This window comes from Aphelocoma coerulescens, chromosome 11 (assembly GCF_041296385.1).
Source record: "Aphelocoma coerulescens isolate FSJ_1873_10779 chromosome 11, UR_Acoe_1.0, whole genome shotgun sequence".
Taxonomy (NCBI): Eukaryota; Metazoa; Chordata; class Aves; order Passeriformes; family Corvidae; genus Aphelocoma; species Aphelocoma coerulescens.
The window spans coordinates 6981934-6999538 of record NC_091025.1 but is presented as its reverse complement, the minus strand read 5'-3'; the positions used below and the strand labels follow the sequence as shown (position 1 = coordinate 6999538).

Below are 17605 nucleotides of genomic sequence, written 5' to 3'. Positions count from 1 at the left end.
GGCCTTGGAGGCTCCTGAACATGCTTCCCATGAAGTGGAAATCATCAGCATTCCCATCTGATCCACTCTGGCATCTTTCTTTCAGGTCAGATACAGGCTCCTAGCTCTCACTGACTTTCCCTTTTAATTCTCAGTCTTCACCTTATTTCAAGGAATACAAATATACTGTAAAAAACAGTTCTTCTTTCACAAAGAACCAAAATAGCAAAAATTGCCAGAATGGAAACTCCCTGAAGGAGATGGGAGGTGTTCTGGGCCATTTCCTGTTTGTTTAGGACACAGCCCACATTCTCTTTATATATTGTTTTGCATATAAAGCTTTGCAGGTTCAAGGTGCTTTGTGCCTTCATGAACAATTCCCCAGGCATGAGTCATATATTCCCTCCACCTGAGAGGACCTTGACCCTATGCACAGCTCAGGCTGGTTGTGAACAGCCCTGGCGAAGCTGTGGTGGGTGGGAAATGCTGGAGCTGCTTTCATGTCTCTCCTGGGTAAGATGGGATCTGGCACTTTGACCTGTGGTGTCTGTGGTTTGGAGCAATAAACCGAGTTCCTGGCTAAGGGTTGCCAGTGAGCAACCAAAGGTTGTGGGATGACAGCAGATCAGGCTTCTGAGTGTGCCTGGTGCCTGCCACCAACGTCCCCAGCAGACCTTGTTTTCCTTTTGTGTGCATCAAAACCAGCGTTTAGGTAGCAGAACATCCATCCTGATACAAAAATGTCCTTAAAGCAGAGCAGGAGCTAGAGGCAAAGAGCCCAGACTCCAGCATGGACACTGAACTGTCCGGCATGACATCCTTTTGTGCATGCTAAGGGTCACACCTGGGGCAGTGCTGGAAGGCCCAGAGGTTGCAGGACCCCCTGTTGGTGCCCAGTGCCCAGTGTGTGGTCCCTCTGCCCACACTCCATGGCAGAAGCACGGGTGAATGTTTGCGAATGTTTTTCCCTTGTCCATGTTTCCAAGCCTTCCTCAGCCATACTGTAGTCACACACAGGGAGAAAAACCACCCCTCTTCCTGTTATCTACTTCTTTTCTTTGGTGCTGTAACACCCTTCAGAAAACCTTTGGGTGCAAAGGGTAACCTCAGGAAGTCTCCTAAGGAGGAATGGGGACAGGCTGGGATGAGCTGGCCCTGGTTCCCAGTTACTCGGTTTTTCTGCTCTGTTTCCCTGCAGGCTGGATGTCCCTGACTCTCAGGGTTGCACACTCCATCTCTTGGATGCTGTGATTCATCTCTGTGGACTGGGATTGCTTGTGTAGGAGGTCACCTGCCTGCTTGCACTCATCCATGTCACACTTTAATGTACAAGTCCAGATCTACACTGAAAAATGACCTGCTATTTCTGGAAACTAAAGTGAAACCAAATCAAATTGAGAAAACAAGTGCCCAGACAATTCCTACTGTAACTAAAGAAGCTAAAATTGGTTGAAGGTAAGATGAGCTCAAAGAAGTCCTGAGATCCTTCACTGTCAGACTGACACAACACCTATGGTTTACCACTAGTTGTATCAAGAATATCTCCTGGAATAAATCAGATCCTCTGACTTTAGGTTCTTCAATGCTGCAAGACCCCAAAGAAGTGCAGTAAGGGTCTGCCACTGGTGTGGAGGAGCAGATGTGGGATGGGAGGGTGGCATAGGAAGTGGGTTGGGAATGATGGTGCCAGTTTTCTGCCAGCTGCAGCCTAGGTTTGTCACTACTCATTGGAGCTGCCTGCTCCTGTTAGAGGCAGTTGCTGTGCCTCTGTGTCCTGCTTTTGGTGGGAAATATAGGGCTTGGTGGTGGCTTAGGCCCTCGCTGCTGCCAGCACTTGATGGCTCGTGGTGTCCTACAAAGCCACACTGAGGCTGCAGCTGCCCTCCACACTCCGCTGTGGAATTTCCTTGTGCCACCTCCAAATCCAGCTGCTGAGCTCACAGGGAGCAAATGGAGATGTCCAAAAGTGACCTAGAGGAGTTCTCTGCCAGATAAAACACCTCCAGCCCAATCTGCAGAAGAAAAGCAGCTGCATTATCTGCCAGAGAGCAGTCTGTGCCTTAAAACAACAATGCCTATGGCAAGTCATGCCTTTGGCAAACAAAGCACTCCCCCTCCCATTTACCTGAATGTTAGAGCCCTTCCTCAGTGTTACCTATCTCTGGCAGCAAACCCTTTGCAAAAGAAGCAGAACCTGTTTCTTCAGGGGAGATGTGAGCATGTGTGGGCTGTGCCATCACTTCCAGCAGCTGAGGTGCCCAATGGCTTCAGGCAATGCCACTTCCTGGGACAAAATTTTCCTGTAAGGCTCTGTGGAGCTTGAGAAAACACTGTTTGGGGAAGACCCAGAAAACATCCCAACAGACACAGCATGTTCTGTTCTGGCTGGATCAAACAGACTATTTCAAGCTTTAATTTTAATTTTATTTCCTTTAAATGGGCTTTTTCTTGTAATACAATATAAGCAAAAGCTGAAGTCACAGGCTGGGATTTTCACCAAATGCATTATATAAAAACCTGGGGGTTTTCTCTTTTGAAAACTAAAATCCCAACTGGCACAGTTGGAATTTCCCACAGAACAGAGATGCCAGATTTCCACCAGTCCTAAGAAAACTTCGGCCAAAAAGATTACGGGGGCAGTCTCAGACTCAGTCTTGATTTGTTTGCTGGGACCTGAAGTAAAAGAGAAAGTAAAGGTGCAGGATGTGACTTCAGTGTTGGTATGTCCGCTTCTGACCTGGCTTGGGGCTGGTGCCAGAAAGTCCCCAGACAGCCTGCTTCTTGCAGAGCTGGGGGTGTCGTGTTCCTGCTCTCAGCATCAGCAAGACCCTGATGTCTGAGCCCCTGTGTATGGGGAAAATTAGGCTGTCATAGCGAGCACACACTGCAAACTGCACGGCCAGGGCACAGGAGCTACTGCAGAGTCACTGGGTCCCTGCTCACCCCTCTCTTTGGTGATGCTTCTTAGAGGCAGCCTGGCCTGACATCAAAGTGTAGCTGATGAACTCATAATCCTGATTAGCAAATTCCAATTCCATCTCTTTTGGCCTAATGACTGCTGTTATAAGATGGCTGCCATAAAGGAAAGGAATAACTGCTTTTGCATTTGGGGTAATTAATGAGCTTACTGAGAAGCGGGGAGCTGTAGTTGGAGGTGGGGAGAGCTTTACAAGCCTAAGGACAGTGATGCCTTGGCACAGGCCAGGAGACATTGGTGGGATAGGAGGAGGCAGCAGCCGACCCCTGAAAGTCCCTGAATAATTTGCCAAGCAGTCTGGGGCTGCTCTGCATGTGTTAGGAAAAGCTGGTGTAAGTACATCTGGGGAATTCCAGGAGCCATCCCTCTCCACAGCAGTCGCTATTCCCTCCCCTCTCTCCCTCTCTTCCCTCCGCCTCCTGTCGTCACCCTGGACACGTGTGAGGGAGCTGAATAACAACGCTCTGTCTCGGAGCTTTATAATCCTGGAATGAGCGGCAGCATCTGTGTTGCTCCGGAGGATGCAATAAGCAGCCGGGAGTGGGAAATACTGCCGGTAATCCCTCCCTGCCCGCCTTTCCTTCTGCCGACCACGGTAACATGAAGGCTGTCTGTCTCCAGATCCTGCTGCTGTGGGCCCTGTGCCTGGTGACCCTGGCTGGAGGTGAGCCACAGCTCCGTGAGCCGCGTTCATGAGGGGATGGTGATGGGGCCGGGGAAGGGGGAAGGTAGCACCGGATCAGGCTATAGGGACCTCTGTAGGATGCAGGAAATCTCCTAGCAGGATCTGGCTGGGTTTGGGAAGCAGTGCGGGGGAAGCCCATGGCCGCAATCCTGGCAGCAGGGACATCCGAGCAGCCCCGTGATGGCTTTTGTCACGCCTGAGGGCAGATGGGGAGAGTGTCGGAGAGACGTCCTGATAACCTGTATTAGAAAAAAAAAAAAAAAAAAGCATAACGTACTTCTTTCCCCCCTTTTTTCATGTCCCTTGGGACGTGGCAGGAAGACTGCAGCCTGGCCAAGGGTGGGTGTCTGAGGAGACTGCACCCTGTCCTGAGGGTCACCGTGAGGCAGGGGGGCTGTCACCTGCGGTGTGTGTGCGTGTGGGAAACGCTCTCCTGTTCTCTGGACAAAGATCGCTGCGAGCTGCGGGTGGCGCTGAGCGGGGCCAGAGCAGCGGGACGTGGTGGGCTCGCTCTGCCGGGGCTGGGCTCGGTGTCAGTGGCCCATGGCCCAGCTGATCGCTGCCCAAGGCAGCGCTTCAGCAGGGGGGTGCTGGGCTGTCACACAGGCTCTCAGCACGGCAGGCGAGGCTGGACTTTGTCCAGGACCAAGGGGTGATCTACTCCCACGATGGGAACGGGGAGGGGCAAAGAGCCCCTGAGCTCTGTGTCCTTGCTGCCACCAGACAGGAGGAGTCAGGACAGCACGGGCAGATGGGGATGGAGCTTCTCCCTCCTCACACCTCTGGGCAGGTTCTCCAGGGCTGGCCCGAGAAAAGTGGGCAGCAGGGACCCCAGGAAGCTTACCTTGCCCTGGGAACCTGCTGCCTGCTTGGCACTGCCTGGCTCTGCTCACCCATGGCCAAACATCCGTTTCCCCTACAATGAGGAAATCGGGCTGGCTCTGCTGAAAGGCTGGTGGAGCTCCCTGGGTCTTTTGAGGAACTGTACTGAAAAGCAGGTACCAGTGGCTCCTAAGAGCAGTGGTCCTGGGTGGAGAAACTCCCAGATCCCTTTGGCAAACACTCAGATGCTGCTCAGAGAAGCGGGGTTGTGTTCCCAGGAGGAGGCTCCATCCTCCCTGTGGCATCCCTCTGTCCTTGGAAGGTGCTTTCCAAGCTCCTCCACTCTGGGAGAAACCTACCAGGAGTTCAGCCAAATACAAACCATTTTCATTGGTGCTAATAATTGTAAAGTCAGTTTGGGGTTCTCAGGGCAACAGGGCCTTTGGGAGCAGTCAGGGACTGCCCACTGGGATGGTCTGGCCCTCTTGTCGCTGTGCCTGTTTGTTGAACTGTGCTCCTGAAAGTGGAGGACACCAACAGAATATCCTCTGATTAATGAGTTAATTGGGAAAGCAGCTGCCCCTGAGCAGGGAATTCTTGACCCTAAAGTGCCACAGAAGGCATTATTGCGTGACAAAGGGTTTTGCTTTAACTTTCTAGAGATGGAAATGGACTTCTGTACTGGGGCCATAGGAGGGTTTGCTTGGGATTTCTTTGCAACCACGGGTTTCCCCAGTAAATGGTTGAAATAATTCAGAATTCTCCTGTATTGATGCTCATTCTTGTACCTGCTACCTGGATCATTCCTAACGGAACTGCATAAAATTCACCACATTCACTTGGGAACCAGAGGCAACATTTTGTGAGAGACAGCCTGATTGAAACCAGATGCCAGTTCCTTTCTTCACAGGGGCCCCAGATACATCAGGGCTTGTTTTTGTAAATCTTGCCCCCAGGGATGTCAGGAACAAGTTGGCAGGATGTGTTGTGCAAGTGCCTGTTGTGGGAGGCTGGAGGTGGATGCAGGCATGAATGGTCCCCAGTGGTGTGACTGGCCTTGCCCCTTGAAGGGGTCAAGGGGGGTTTATTTTTACACTTTGCAAACTGAAAACCATATTTTCCAGTGGAGGTGGAAAAGATGTGTTTGGGTAGCTGGGCAGCTGAGATACCTGTGGGAGTGAAGCATCATTCACCAAAAGGTTCTTTCTCTGCACCCTTTCTCTGAGCCCAGGTGGCATTCAGAGACCGTGTACCAGCAGGCAGAGAGGCAGGATGCTTACCTGGAAGGGAAGTCCCACAGGAGGAAGAGATAAGACTGATAAGGAGAGGACCCTGCCCACTGGTCTGCATCTCCTGCACCAAGAGACCTCTGGTGAGGGTTGCAGCAGGTCTTTGGCGGATGAAGAAATGTATCTTCCGGGCACTGTGCTGAGACCAGTCCTCCTGGGACCCAAAGGGGAGAGGACCTGCAGGTCCAAGGGCTTGCACATCCTACAGGACAAGCTGAAACACTGTCCCAAAAGCCCACAATTTTCACAGTGCTTTTTTCCCCCTCAGTTAAACCCTGTAGGATTTAACTTTTGTGGATTGGACTCCTCCCTGGAGAAGGGGGAAAAAAACCAGTGCTGGTTTTGAGAGGCCCTGACAAAAAGGCAACGCTTAATAATTTGAAATTTTTATTTCAGGGCAACCCAAAGCACGTCTGAAGTGTTTAAGAGAGTGCATAAGTTTTACAAAAGCTAAGTTAGCAGAGAAGCAGATCAGGAGCTACCGCAGGACCGAACCCAGCTGCAGAAAAGAAGCCATCATGTAAGTGCTGCCCCACTTCCAAGTGGGATCAGGGTTAAATGGTTGGGGAAAGGCACTGAGGGACGTACTTGGCAAAACAGGGCAGAGGAACCAGGTGGGGAGAGGGCTTGTGTGTTTCTCTGAAAGCAGATACATTGTCTGAAGACAGATTCAGACTTGTGAGCTTGTCTGGAAGTGAGACAAGCTCCGTTTCTTTTCTTTGGGATAATTGTTTTTTTTTTTTTGCTTAAGCTGAAGTTGACGCACCACTGACACCGTTTTATTGCAACCCAGGGGGTGGCTCCAAAGCGAAGGGAAAGTCTCACATCACCCAGTAAATCAGAGGGTTTTGCCTTCACTCATGTGTGCCCCAGGGCAGCTGGGGCCTGTGAAGCTTTCTGCCCTGAGTGCAGGAGGGAAACGCTGTGTCCAAGCAGGACAATGCTTTTGAAAGAGGAAAAAGTCTTAGGGGAAAATCCTTTCACCCATGAGTCATGTTCTGCTGCTACTCATTCAGTCAGATATCTGCACCTGCCTTTCCTGAGATGAATCATCCAGACAACACTCGGTGTTTGCTATCTACACACTTTCCCCATAGCTCTGATCACCTGAACCGGTGTTTTCTTTATTCAGTGAGTGATCCCTTTTTATTTTCAGATTTACTACTCTGAAGTCCAAGGAGATTTGTGCAGATCCAGATGAAGAGTGGGTGAAGAAGATCAGAGAGAAACTGGACCGGAAAAATGCCACAGTGTCCCCACTTCCACGTGATGCCACCTCACCAGAAGAGCCCGGTAGTGTTGAGAAACATGTTGGTCTTCCAGAAGTGGCTCCATCTCAAGCCACTGCTCCAACTAGTTTCTTCCAATGGACTGGAACAACAGTTAGAGAGAGAATACATGCTCCTGCTGCCAGGACAGAGGTGTCCAGCAAGTCTCCACTGGGCAGGCAGGACCCCACCCAGCTCCCTGCAGGATCCATCCCTGTGATACAGGAAGAGGCTGCACACTCCGAGGTTACTCCAGAAGCACAGAGAGAGTCCTCAAACTCTCCTGCATCTTCAACAACTGTTGCAGCAGGCATGAACTCCAGCCAGCCCACCCCACACCCCACTGTTCAAGATACAGCTTCTCATAACTCAAGTTCAGACCTGATGCCTGCTACTAAAGGATCAGACCAACCAGTACTTCCTACAAATGGATCCCTGGAGCCTACAAGTGCCAGAGCCAACACACCAGACACTACTTCCAGCAGTTCTAGATCAGATCTCCCCTCCATCTGGGACAGTATGGAGACCACAACAGTCTCAGAGACAGCACCACAGGCTACTTCAGTTTCTACTCTAAGCTCCACCACAGCCGTAGACAAAGCTGCTTCTGTCCATGCCAGCAGGGTTGTTGGTCCCCCTGCAGATGTGTTTAGTACTAGAACATTTGATTATTCATCGCCTGTAGGAAAGCAAGGGCCTTCAGACACAGCAGCTTCCACTCACCAGGCATTCTCAGGCCAAGCCAGAGTGCAGATGATCACAGTCAGGCCAAACAATCTGCCTCTGCCCAGCTTCTTGTCAAAGTCTCAAATGCACTTTGTCATCCCAGTTTCTGTGGTGTGTGGACTGATGGCTAGCAGTGTTGTTCTTGTATGGCTGTATCTGAAATTTGGAGTCAAACCAGAAGAAACGTCGAGAGAAATGGTACAGGGCTTGCTCTACCAGCAGGGAGGACATCAAGACAATGTCTATCCAATGGAAGTAATCTGAATGCTTCATGGCACGGACATTTCTGGCCTCAGCTATATGTGTGTTGCTGCAGAAAAGCCGTTCATGCTGAACTGGTGACCAGTAGGAAGCAAGCCTGGGAAAAAAAAAATCACAGAGAAAACTGATTTATTTGTAGAGCAGGATGTCCAACAATATATCTACTTCATCGTTGACCAATCACAGTGTTTTGGAAATAAGGGAGACACTTCTTTTCTACTGGCACTGTTATGTACAAAGGCTGTGGCTGTTCTATTGCTGTTGGTGGCTCTTTGCCAGGTGATATGATCTTCCAAGTTGCTGTTGGGAATTTTTGTGTGGTTCATCATGGCCCAGCCAAGAAGCCACTCACCCACCCACACTGTTGGACTTGGGCTCAGCCACCTTGAGCAATCTTAACACCAAACCCACACAATTTGCACTTAAACTCTCTGCTGCTTCTTTCTTTGCACTTCAGGTCTCTGCTCTGTCAGACCAAGACCGAAGCTGGCGGCCAGCTGGGTGCTGGCTCTCCTTGGGCTGATTGAATTTACTCTCACCATTTTCTCTTGCTGGAGACATGAGGGATAGCCCAGCTTTTCAGAAAGAGGTGACCAGCACTGCATCTGATGGGGGGACTGAAGATCAGTGCTACAGATCTCATGTTCAGAGAAGCTGGCAACCCACAGTCCCTCTCCTCCTTGAAATCAGGCCCTTCCTTTTAGCAGCTGTGGGCATTTCTTCTTGCAGATGAATTCTGAGAGCTGGTTCTCAGCAAATCAATGCAATAAATCCCTTCTGCCAGCTGATGCACCCTGTGTCCAGCTGCATCCAACACCAGGGCAGGTGTTGATGAATCTTTGCAATGGGAGAAAAGAAGAAGTCACCCAATAATTTTGCTATTCCTGTGTTATCATTGGAACATTTTTGCTGTTCTCTGCAAGCACAAAACCCAGGAAATGCTCTTGGAGGAGCTAAAGGCAATTCTGGATTTAGCCATGCAGGAATTACTCTACCACAGCAGATGTAATGTCCTTTTGATCCCATTTTCTCTCTAGAAATAAGCACATTTGCTGATCCACAAAACAAACAAACAAACAAACAAACAAACAAAAACCCACAAAATGCCTGTTCATGGTCCTACATTTCAGCCACATTTTAGTTTTTCCATTTTGGACAGCGCTGATCACCAGGCTATGAAAGCACTGTAACAGAACCAGGCTTTTTTTAACCCCAAATTGATTTTGATTTTTACACATCCTGACATTGCTGTACATAAGTCTTACATTTTATCTGTGGTCAGATCCTGAAAGCCCTTATTAATCTTTGACTCTAGGATGAATTCTGCTGGAGCGTGCAAAGGTCTTCATGATACGATGCTTTGTAAGTAGATACATATCAAGGGTCAGATCCTAACCAGCCTCAGTGAATCAGATCCCTAAGTATAAATACACAGGCAGAAAATGAAAGGAAAAACATAATAAGCAAGATAATCAGAAATGATGGGCCAGCTGTAAAGCAGAGCTTGAGGAGTGTGGCCTGTTAGATCTGTCAGACTGCACCTTCAGGGCCTCCATCCAGCCCTGCAGGGGGAGGGGACAGACTACAACCGTGTTTGCTTTCTGCCATCACACATCCCCTACTTCTGCATTTTGTTGACTTGAGAGAGGGGAGCCAGGGATTCATCTCAGCCTTTGCAAGTACAGCATGCACTCAGATTAATTGCAGTGATGAATTTGGAGTGAAATCCTTCCTTGTGCAGCAGCCCAGCTGTGGAACTCTGGTTGGGGTTGACTTTCCTAGAGGGTAAATTGGGCTGTCAGTGCCACCTCCCCATGCACCCCACTTGTACACAGCTGGAACTCATGAAGCGATGTACTGTGGCATTATTTTTATATGAAACACTAGAAAGTTATTTTTGTAAAGAAGTTTTATAACTTTTTGAATGTGTATAATGTCCTGTCTGAGCTGCTTGGAGTCGAGACCTTTTTGGCAGCACTGGAAAACACTGTGCCTTGTCTATTTTGTTGCTGGTCTTAGATGGCTTGTGCATGTCCACGGGAGCTGGATCACTCTCCAGGCCCTTCAGCAAATGGAGTGGACACTTGTCTAGCTGCCAGTGAAGTGCTTGTCTTGGAGCAGTGCTGGGGAGATGGATGTGCACCAGTCAGATCACTTGGAGTACCACCAGTCTTTGAAGGGACACTGCTTTCAGCTCCACCACCAGCTCCTGCTGTCTTCCAGCTGCCGTGATCCCACTGGGACTCATCAGGGGGAGCTGCTTCTCCAGGCTGGCCCTGTCCTCATGCTCTCCCTGCTCCCCTCTCCTGTCCCTCAGCTGTTTGCAGGCAGGGTGCTGGCACCCTCACAGGGGACAGGTAAAACCCAGGACGGGGGACACTGCTATTTATTCCTCTCTCTGCAAGTCTGGGAGGGAGGGAGAATGGAGCCCGTGGGTGTCACCCATTCCTGGGGGTTAAATTTTCACTTGCTGTAGGGCACAGTGACTGTTACAAGCTCCAGTTCATTTGTATATTGAGTGTGTGCATGAGATATGAGCTGTACATTTTTATAGAAGTAAAAGTAATAAAAGTCCTTATGTTAAAAACTTTCATCCTCAGGGGATTGAGCCCTGAGCTGGGTTACCAAGCCTGGTCCCTGCAGAAATGCAGAGATGAACACCTATGACTGAGCATTGTGGAAAGCATCCCAGCATCATCAAGAGATGGCAAAGCCAGCACAGCTGGATGTGGCCAGGCTATTGCTCCATCTCCTTTATTGCAAATGTTTGCAGGAAATAGATTTTCTCACAGGGATTTGTAGTTCCCATCCTACTAAGGCGATAGAGAAAACAAACAGCTGGGGTTTTGCCTTATTTAAGCAAAGCTATGGCCAAACAGCAACTCAGAGACAACAAACACTATGCTCCAAGTCTGTTCTGTAAGGAGGCAAGAGGGCAAGGGCTGAGATAGGACCTCTCCCAGCCCAGCCAGGGCTTGGCCTGGCCTTATGTGCTACTCACTGGTGCTGGAGAGGAGGGGTGGGAAAGGCAACTCGATGAAAGGGTCAGATCCCAGGGATTTGCCTGGAGTGGGGAGCTGGCAGGAGCAAGAGAGTCAGGGATGAGAATCTTCCATTCATTTCAGGAGTGCTCGGTCCCGACCATCTCTCAGCCCCGTGCCTTTCTAGGTGGATGCAGAAGTCAATGAAAACTTCCTGCAGCTGAGTCACCAGGCCAGAAAGGTCATTTGGGGGGGATAAAGAAACTCTAAGGAAATGAAAGCACTTTCTTGTTTCTTCAATTTCATTTCTCCTCTCTGTTGTGGAGAGGGCAGGCAGGAGGAGTTGGTCCAAACAAGCCAGGCCTGACGGGATGAATCATTTCCGGTCCTTTCCAACAGTCAGAGCTGGCGCCGGCGGGGCTGTTTGGGGACTGCTCCTCTGGAGTTTTGGGTGCTCAGTCCCTGGGCTGGGGTGGCACACGCTCCCTGGCTTTGCTGGTGTTGGTGTCTGGCAGTGCAGGGAAAGACCCTGTGCCAAGGTCTCTCCACACACCTTCCCCTGCTTGTCCTGGAGCTCCGTGGGCTGCCTCAGGGGTAGAGTTTGGTCCAGAGGATAACTAATGCCAGGTCTGTTGTGCTCAGGGAGGACAAGGGTTGCATTCTGCAGCTGGTACAAAAGATATGTGTCCTGCCTTGAAGTTTTCCTACAGCCCACAGGAGATGGGGGGACCCATGGTCATGAAGTGACCTTTCTCAGCCCTTACCAACCCACATGTTTCATTCCCAGCTCCACAACATCTCCACCATGTCATTAGCAGGTGTTTTGATTGACCTTGTGAGGAGTAGTCGTCACTGGGGCTCCACACAGGCTCACCTCCATCCCTTCATGTCCCCATAGAATCCATCAAATGTCAGGCCTTGAGGGCACTAATTGGCCATAATCATCCTGACCAGCCTCATCTGTGGGTGGACTCCCCCCCACAGCACCCCCCAACCCTCTGCCCAAGCCTCAGGAACTCATCTAAGCTCAGGCTTGAGCCTCTGGTCTCTGCTGTGTTGTGACAGCTGTGTCCTGGCTCTGATCCAGTCTCTTGCACAGACCTTGGATCTATGCTGTAGGTATCTTGTCCCCTGGCTGGATGGACCCTCTGGTGCTAGAGCCCTGCTACTGCTGAGAAGATTCCCCCAACCTTCCCAAATGAATTCTGGACTTGGTTCCGTACATTGGTGTGCCTGGAGCCATTGATGGAGGCTCTGACCCCTGTGCTCAGACCCTGTGGGCTGTCACCTCGCTGGTGAGGACACTGCCTGTGCTGGGATCACCCTTGGCTCCTGGCTCGTCCCCTCCCACTGCTCCCTGCAGTCTGGACCTGGCAAGGAGACACCTCTGCCATTATCTCCTCCAAGTTCTCACTTCTCCCCAGGGTGGCACGTGAGGTGAAGCAGAGACAGTGCCGCCTCCATCCCCTCTCATTTGGGCTGTGATTTATAGCATGCCTGCCCCCGCTCAGCACGGTTGTTTTCCTGTGAAATGTTGCACAAGGACTCTCATGCTTGGGGCAGCCTCTAGTGAAGCTGGTGCACCACCACTTTCACACTGCTGGCTCCACAAAAGGCAGGATGTCCCCCGGCTGCTTTGGCTCTCAGGGTGCACAGCCCCGGTTCTGCTGCATGGTCTGTGGCTCTGCTGGGCTTTGTATTTGCTTGTTCTCCACTTTTATGAGGATTGTCTCCCTGTTGATGTCACTGCAAGGTCTGCTCTTGTTGATGAAGCCTGGGTAACACAGAGGTGGTTGGGACCTCTTCGGTGGCCATCACAGCTGATGGAGGAAGGCTCATTTCTTGAGCCTTCAGAATTCACCCTTGAATTCTGCCATGAAGCAAATCATTAATAAAAAAAAGAAAAGAAAAGAAAAAGATAGAAATAAGTGAGAGTCACTCTCCAAGGAGCAGTGTGATGTCAGCTTGCTGACTCTGACCATAACCCCATCACAAACACATTTTCTTTACAGTATCTAGGTACCTTGACGTGTCTTGCTCATCACATTCTTTAACTGCATTTATTTTTCTGATTGCTGTGGTTTTATCCTAATAAAATGCTCAGGAGGAGATAAATTCATAACTTGTTCTAGTGCCATCTTGAAATTATCAGGATTAATTGTTCAGAATTAAATCACTAAAAATTAAACTGGAATTGCTTCCATGTCCTGTTTTTTTCTGTTATCTCAGTTTTGCTTTAAAAGCTGAGCTGCAGCATCTGTCTGCTGCTGGCTTAAACTCTAGGAGCTCTAAAAGGGTCTAGGTTGAAAAAAAGGAGCCTGAAGTCCTCATCAAGCATCATTTCCCCTCATTGTTACTCGACACAGAAGCCTCTCCAGTGCAGAGTCTCCTGCACACCCCAGGTCCATCCTTCACTTAACCCTGGGGTAGTTGATTGACCTCATTGGATAAAAATAGAAAAATGTCTCATTTTCAGCGTGTTTGAGAAAACTGACATCAGATCCATTTTTTTATATTCCTTAGCAAGACAAGGCCACTTCCAGTTTCTGGTGCAGGTGCATTGACTCCTGCCTCTTCTTGGCTGTAGTTGGGAGGGTTTTCTGCTTGCCCACAGTGAGTTTCTGCTCTGTCCCTGTGCCTGTGGACGAGCTTGCCCAGTGAGTTAGTGCAGACAGAACCTTGGGGAAGGGCTCCTGGACACAGCCTTCCTGCAACCTCCGTGTCTCGTGACTGCAGGCAGAACTTCCCAAACAGGATGCATCTCAGATCAATGGCTCACAGTACTTGGTGGTCCCCAGTGTCCATTTGTAGGAAGCAGACGCTGGAAGAGATTCTCATTTTTCTAATTTTAGAGTGTCTTTCCAGGCTGTAGGACCTGGCATGGCTGTATTTGCAATCACAGGGATTTTGGGAAGGAAGAAGGAATCGCCTTTGGTTTGTGATTGCATCCTGAGTCAATCAGAGCTTCGAAATGGAGCTGGGGAGACCCTTGAGTGAGCACCCGAAAGAAATGTGGGGGAGCTTTACACTCAGAAAGCTGAGGGTTTAATAAAAGTGAAACAAGGATGTCCCATATTGTAAATGGAGAAGACTCAAAATGACTGAGTAGAACAGAAGAAAACTGAAAACTTATTCCAAACCCCCCCACTGCCTCCTTGGGGACAGGTTTCAGGCACTGGGTGATGCCCCTTTCTCCTGCCTTGGCAGCCCAGCTGCTCTTGCAGTGCTTCCCAAGTGCACGATGTCCATGCTTGTGTTTTCCAGCTCAGCTGGGAGTGCTCAGTCACCCACTGAGACCCCAAACCCAGCACAGGCCTGTTCTGCCCAACTCCTTCATCCCCTCACTGGCACCGTTGCTGGCAAAGGCTGCACCTGACATGTCCCCTCAGCTTCCCTCCTCCTCTTGCAGAATAACAAGGATGCTGTTTATTTTTTATGTACCAAGCAAATTCTTCAGAGTCCATTCAAATTAAAGGAAAACGTGGGCCAGCAGAGGGGCTTTCCAGCACTTAACAATGAATGCCTGCACAGCAGCCTTTCCCTTTCCAAAGAATAAAAGAAGAAACATCAAAAGGTCTCCAGGGACTGATTCATCTGGCTTCAACAGACATGGCTTCATATCCTGAGAAAAGGGAAGCAGAGCATCCTAGGCCAGAAGATCTTCTGCCAGAAAAAGAAACAGCTCTGCAGACCTTCTTGAGGTCCATCCAGAGCAGTGGATCTTGAGCCTCCATCAGCAGGAAACGTGTCTGACTGAAGCTGAGCTTGGGGAGAACTGGGCATGACCACAGCCCTTCTTAGCATTGAGTGGTTTTCTCCCAAGTTTTTTCAAAGACCTCCAGGGATGACAGTCCCAGGCACAATGTCCTGCTCCAGAGAGTGGCTGGGGGGGTGCCAGTGTGAAGAAGGGCTTGAGGTGGCCTCTTGGGTAGTTCACAGGGGGTGAGGGGGGACTGCGGTGCCAGGGGATCTGCATGGGACCCTGCTGCTCCATGCATCCACTTAAGAGTCTTGAAAAAAGAGGTTAAAAAGAGGGAAAGGTGAAAAAAGTGTCCAAGCTGAGCATGACTGACAAGGACCTACAGAGGGGCTCCTTAGACCTTCAGAAGGTCTGAGGAAGGGGGAGCCCAGCTCAAGGGGGAGAACTGTCCCCTAGATTAACACAGAGAGGCTGACCCCTTTCAGCAGGTCCCTGCAGGATCTGGGATGCCTCAAGGCTGTGGAGGGAGAAAGATGAAGGAAAGACACCCCAAAACTTAGAACAACAAGTTTTCCATCAGTTCCCCTCACCCTGATGCTGACTCCTGCCCTGCCCTGAAGCCAAGGGCTAAGCCAGCCCTGTCCGCAAGGAAGGGCTTGACTAAACCCCCTTCTCCTTTCTCCCCACACTGCGCAGCTCTAAACAGGGATTTTTGGTGGAAAACTTGTGTTCCTCTCCACAGTACCAGCACGGAATGTGATGCAATTTCTGCCGGTATTTGCCAGCGTGCTGCTCTTGAGCCACAGAGGGCTGGTGGCAGCAGCAGTCACTGTGCTTCCCTTCAATGCTTTCCAGGATTCACAAGCCATCTCCAGCATATTTGTGTTGGCTCTGGGCTGAGTGACTTTGCATGGAACACTGAGCTTTGCCTTTTCTATGGCTACGAATCCCCTCTCTGAAGGCCTGGGAGCTTTTGAGTTTACATCTGCAGAGAGGAGGATTCACTTCCCTCATGGTTTTTCCTGTCTGGGTGAATACAGAAGCTGACATAACTTACTTAATCTTTCCAGGTATTGTCTGTCTGTAATCCTGATCCCATGTGACACAGAAATCCCCACGAGCAATGAAGTGGTAGCTTTTTCTTGAATTTGGTTCATTCTTCGGAAAAGGGAGAACTGGGGAGGGGTAGAGAGGATAAATTGCAGCATCTCCTTGCCTGAGCTCAGACTTGAGCTCCTCCAAAGAGGCAGAGCAGCATCCTGCAAGGAAGAGCCCTCCCAGAGCCACCATGCTCACTGCAAGGACAGTCCTGCTGCTCGTGGTGCTCCTCACTCTCTCCCCATGCTCCGATGCTGGTAAAGCACCTCATGGGCCACTGCTGCTGGTTGGGACTTGGGGTTGTCCCATTGGGGTGGTCAGGAAAGAAACCCCGGTGTGGAGCAGGGATGGCACTGCTGGCAGGAGGAGCAACTCCAGGCCAGGGCAGAGCAGCACATCCTGGGGTGCAGGGAAGGATGGAGACTGCTCCTGGGGCTGGGTGGCTTTGGCAGAGTTGCTGCAGGGCTGGGGGATAACTTGGAGCATCCTTCTGCCCCAGGAAGGAAGGAGGAGGGCACCTGGGGCTCCTCACAGCAGCATTTGCAGAGCTTGAGGGATGTTGTGTTCAACATGGGGGAAGGTCCTGAAGACAGGCTGCCTTCCAGAGCCAGCATTCACCGTCTCTCTTTGTTTTCTCCAGCTCCTTACATTCCGTCCGAGTGCTGCTTCGGCTACGTAAAGGGCTGTCTCCGGCTGGCCAACCTCGTGGGTTTCTACTCAACTCCCAGGGAATGTTTTTCCCCAGCAATTGTGTAAGTCCTGGCAACTTTCCTACTGCTGTGCTGTCTCCTGGGCCACCACGGGTTCTGTTAATCTGTTCCATCTGGGGGAAGGACAGGGACAGGTCTGCATAACCTCCATGATCTTCCAGCATGAGGAGGGGAGGATGGGACTGTCTGGGCACTTCTGCAAGGCTGTCACAGCTCCTGAAGGCTCTGCATGGGCTCTAGAGGTGCTGGGCTGCAGGATGAGCTGCTTGTAGGACACCAAGCACCCAGGGGCAGCACCCAGGAACAAAAGGAAAGGAGAAAGAGTGCAGGAGAGGGAGGATGGTGTGGGCACAAGTGGAATCATAGCTGCCATTCCTCACAAGGCTTCACCTTTAACCTTGGCAGGTTTGAGACCAAGAAAGGAGTCAAGCTCTGTGCAAACCCAAAGGAGAAGTGGGTGCAGAAAGCAGTTCAAGAACTAAAAAAGAAAGTACTTCGTGCCTCGTGATGTAGAGTGGATGCCCTGGTTCAGGCTACCCAACGTCCTGGTGGGAAGGAAGGTTTACAGTCACCCTCCCAGAAGGGGCTATGGATGTTCCAGCTGCTGGGAGAGGGCCCTGACTCCCCAGAGCCCTGTGCTGCATCCACAGCTGGGCACCAGCTCCTGGAATGCTGCTGGCCCCGCCAGCACCTGCCTACTGATCACAGTCACAAAATAAAGTTTACTTCATGTGATATTAGAGAGTGGTGTCCTTTCTTCTCCCAGCCTCGCAGCTGGTGCTGGGATGGGGGCTCTTCCCACTGGGTCTCACTAGGGCAGAAAGGGAAGGGATGGATGGGACTTCAAGGGGACCCAAGAGGGGCTGAAGACTCCTCTGAGGGTTTTTAGGTGCAAAACTGCCATCAGTTTCAGGCTCAGAGGTTTCAGCCTGTCCCATGTGCTGCCCTGTGAGAGAGCACAGCCTGTCTGCCACGTGTGCCCAGGCCTGTGGTGTCTCTGAGCTGGGCTGGAGATGAAGGGTTTCTCTGCCGAGCTCCCTGGGCAGATAGGACAGACAGGGGATGCTGAATCAGACAAGGGATTCCTGCACATACAGCCCTGAAAATTC

At 50.6% G+C, this 17605-nt stretch overlaps 2 protein-coding genes across 2 annotated transcripts; both read left to right on the top strand.

The window, feature by feature from the left end:
• Positions 1-3432: 3432 nt before the first annotated feature.
• Positions 3433-12859, top strand: LOC138116999 (fractalkine-like). Its single transcript, XM_069026916.1, has 3 exons — positions 3433-3620; positions 6149-6272; positions 6909-12859. Exons 1-3 carry the CDS (start codon positions 3557-3559, stop codon positions 8008-8010), a joined length of 1290 nt encoding a protein of 429 aa, XP_068883017.1. The 5' UTR covers positions 3433-3556; the 3' UTR covers positions 8011-12859.
• A 2854-nt stretch (positions 12860-15713) lies between these two features.
• Positions 15714-17189, top strand: LOC138117195 (C-C motif chemokine 14-like). The gene is made up of 3 exons (XM_069027270.1): positions 15714-16043; positions 16427-16538; positions 16902-17189. The coding sequence occupies exons 1-3, from the start codon at positions 15977-15979 to the stop codon at positions 17002-17004; spliced, it is 282 nt and encodes a 93-aa protein (XP_068883371.1). The 5' UTR covers positions 15714-15976; the 3' UTR covers positions 17005-17189.
• The last annotated feature ends 416 nt before the right edge of the window (positions 17190-17605 follow it).

Coding starts and splice junctions, on each gene's coding strand:
- LOC138116999 (XM_069026916.1), top strand. CDS start 3,557: ATGAAGGCTGTCTGTCTCCAGATCCTGCTGCTGTGGGCCCTGTGCCTG. Junction 3,621..6,148: donor CCTGGTGACCCTGGCTGGAG/GTGAGCCACAGC, acceptor TTTTTATTTCAG/GGCAACCCAAAGCACGTCTG. Junction 6,273..6,908: donor TGCAGAAAAGAAGCCATCAT/GTAAGTGCTGCC, acceptor TTTTATTTTCAG/ATTTACTACTCTGAAGTCCA.
- LOC138117195 (XM_069027270.1), top strand. CDS start 15,977: ATGCTCACTGCAAGGACAGTCCTGCTGCTCGTGGTGCTCCTCACTCTC. Junction 16,044..16,426: donor CTCCCCATGCTCCGATGCTG/GTAAAGCACCTC, acceptor TGTTTTCTCCAG/CTCCTTACATTCCGTCCGAG. Junction 16,539..16,901: donor TGTTTTTCCCCAGCAATTGT/GTAAGTCCTGGC, acceptor TAACCTTGGCAG/GTTTGAGACCAAGAAAGGAG.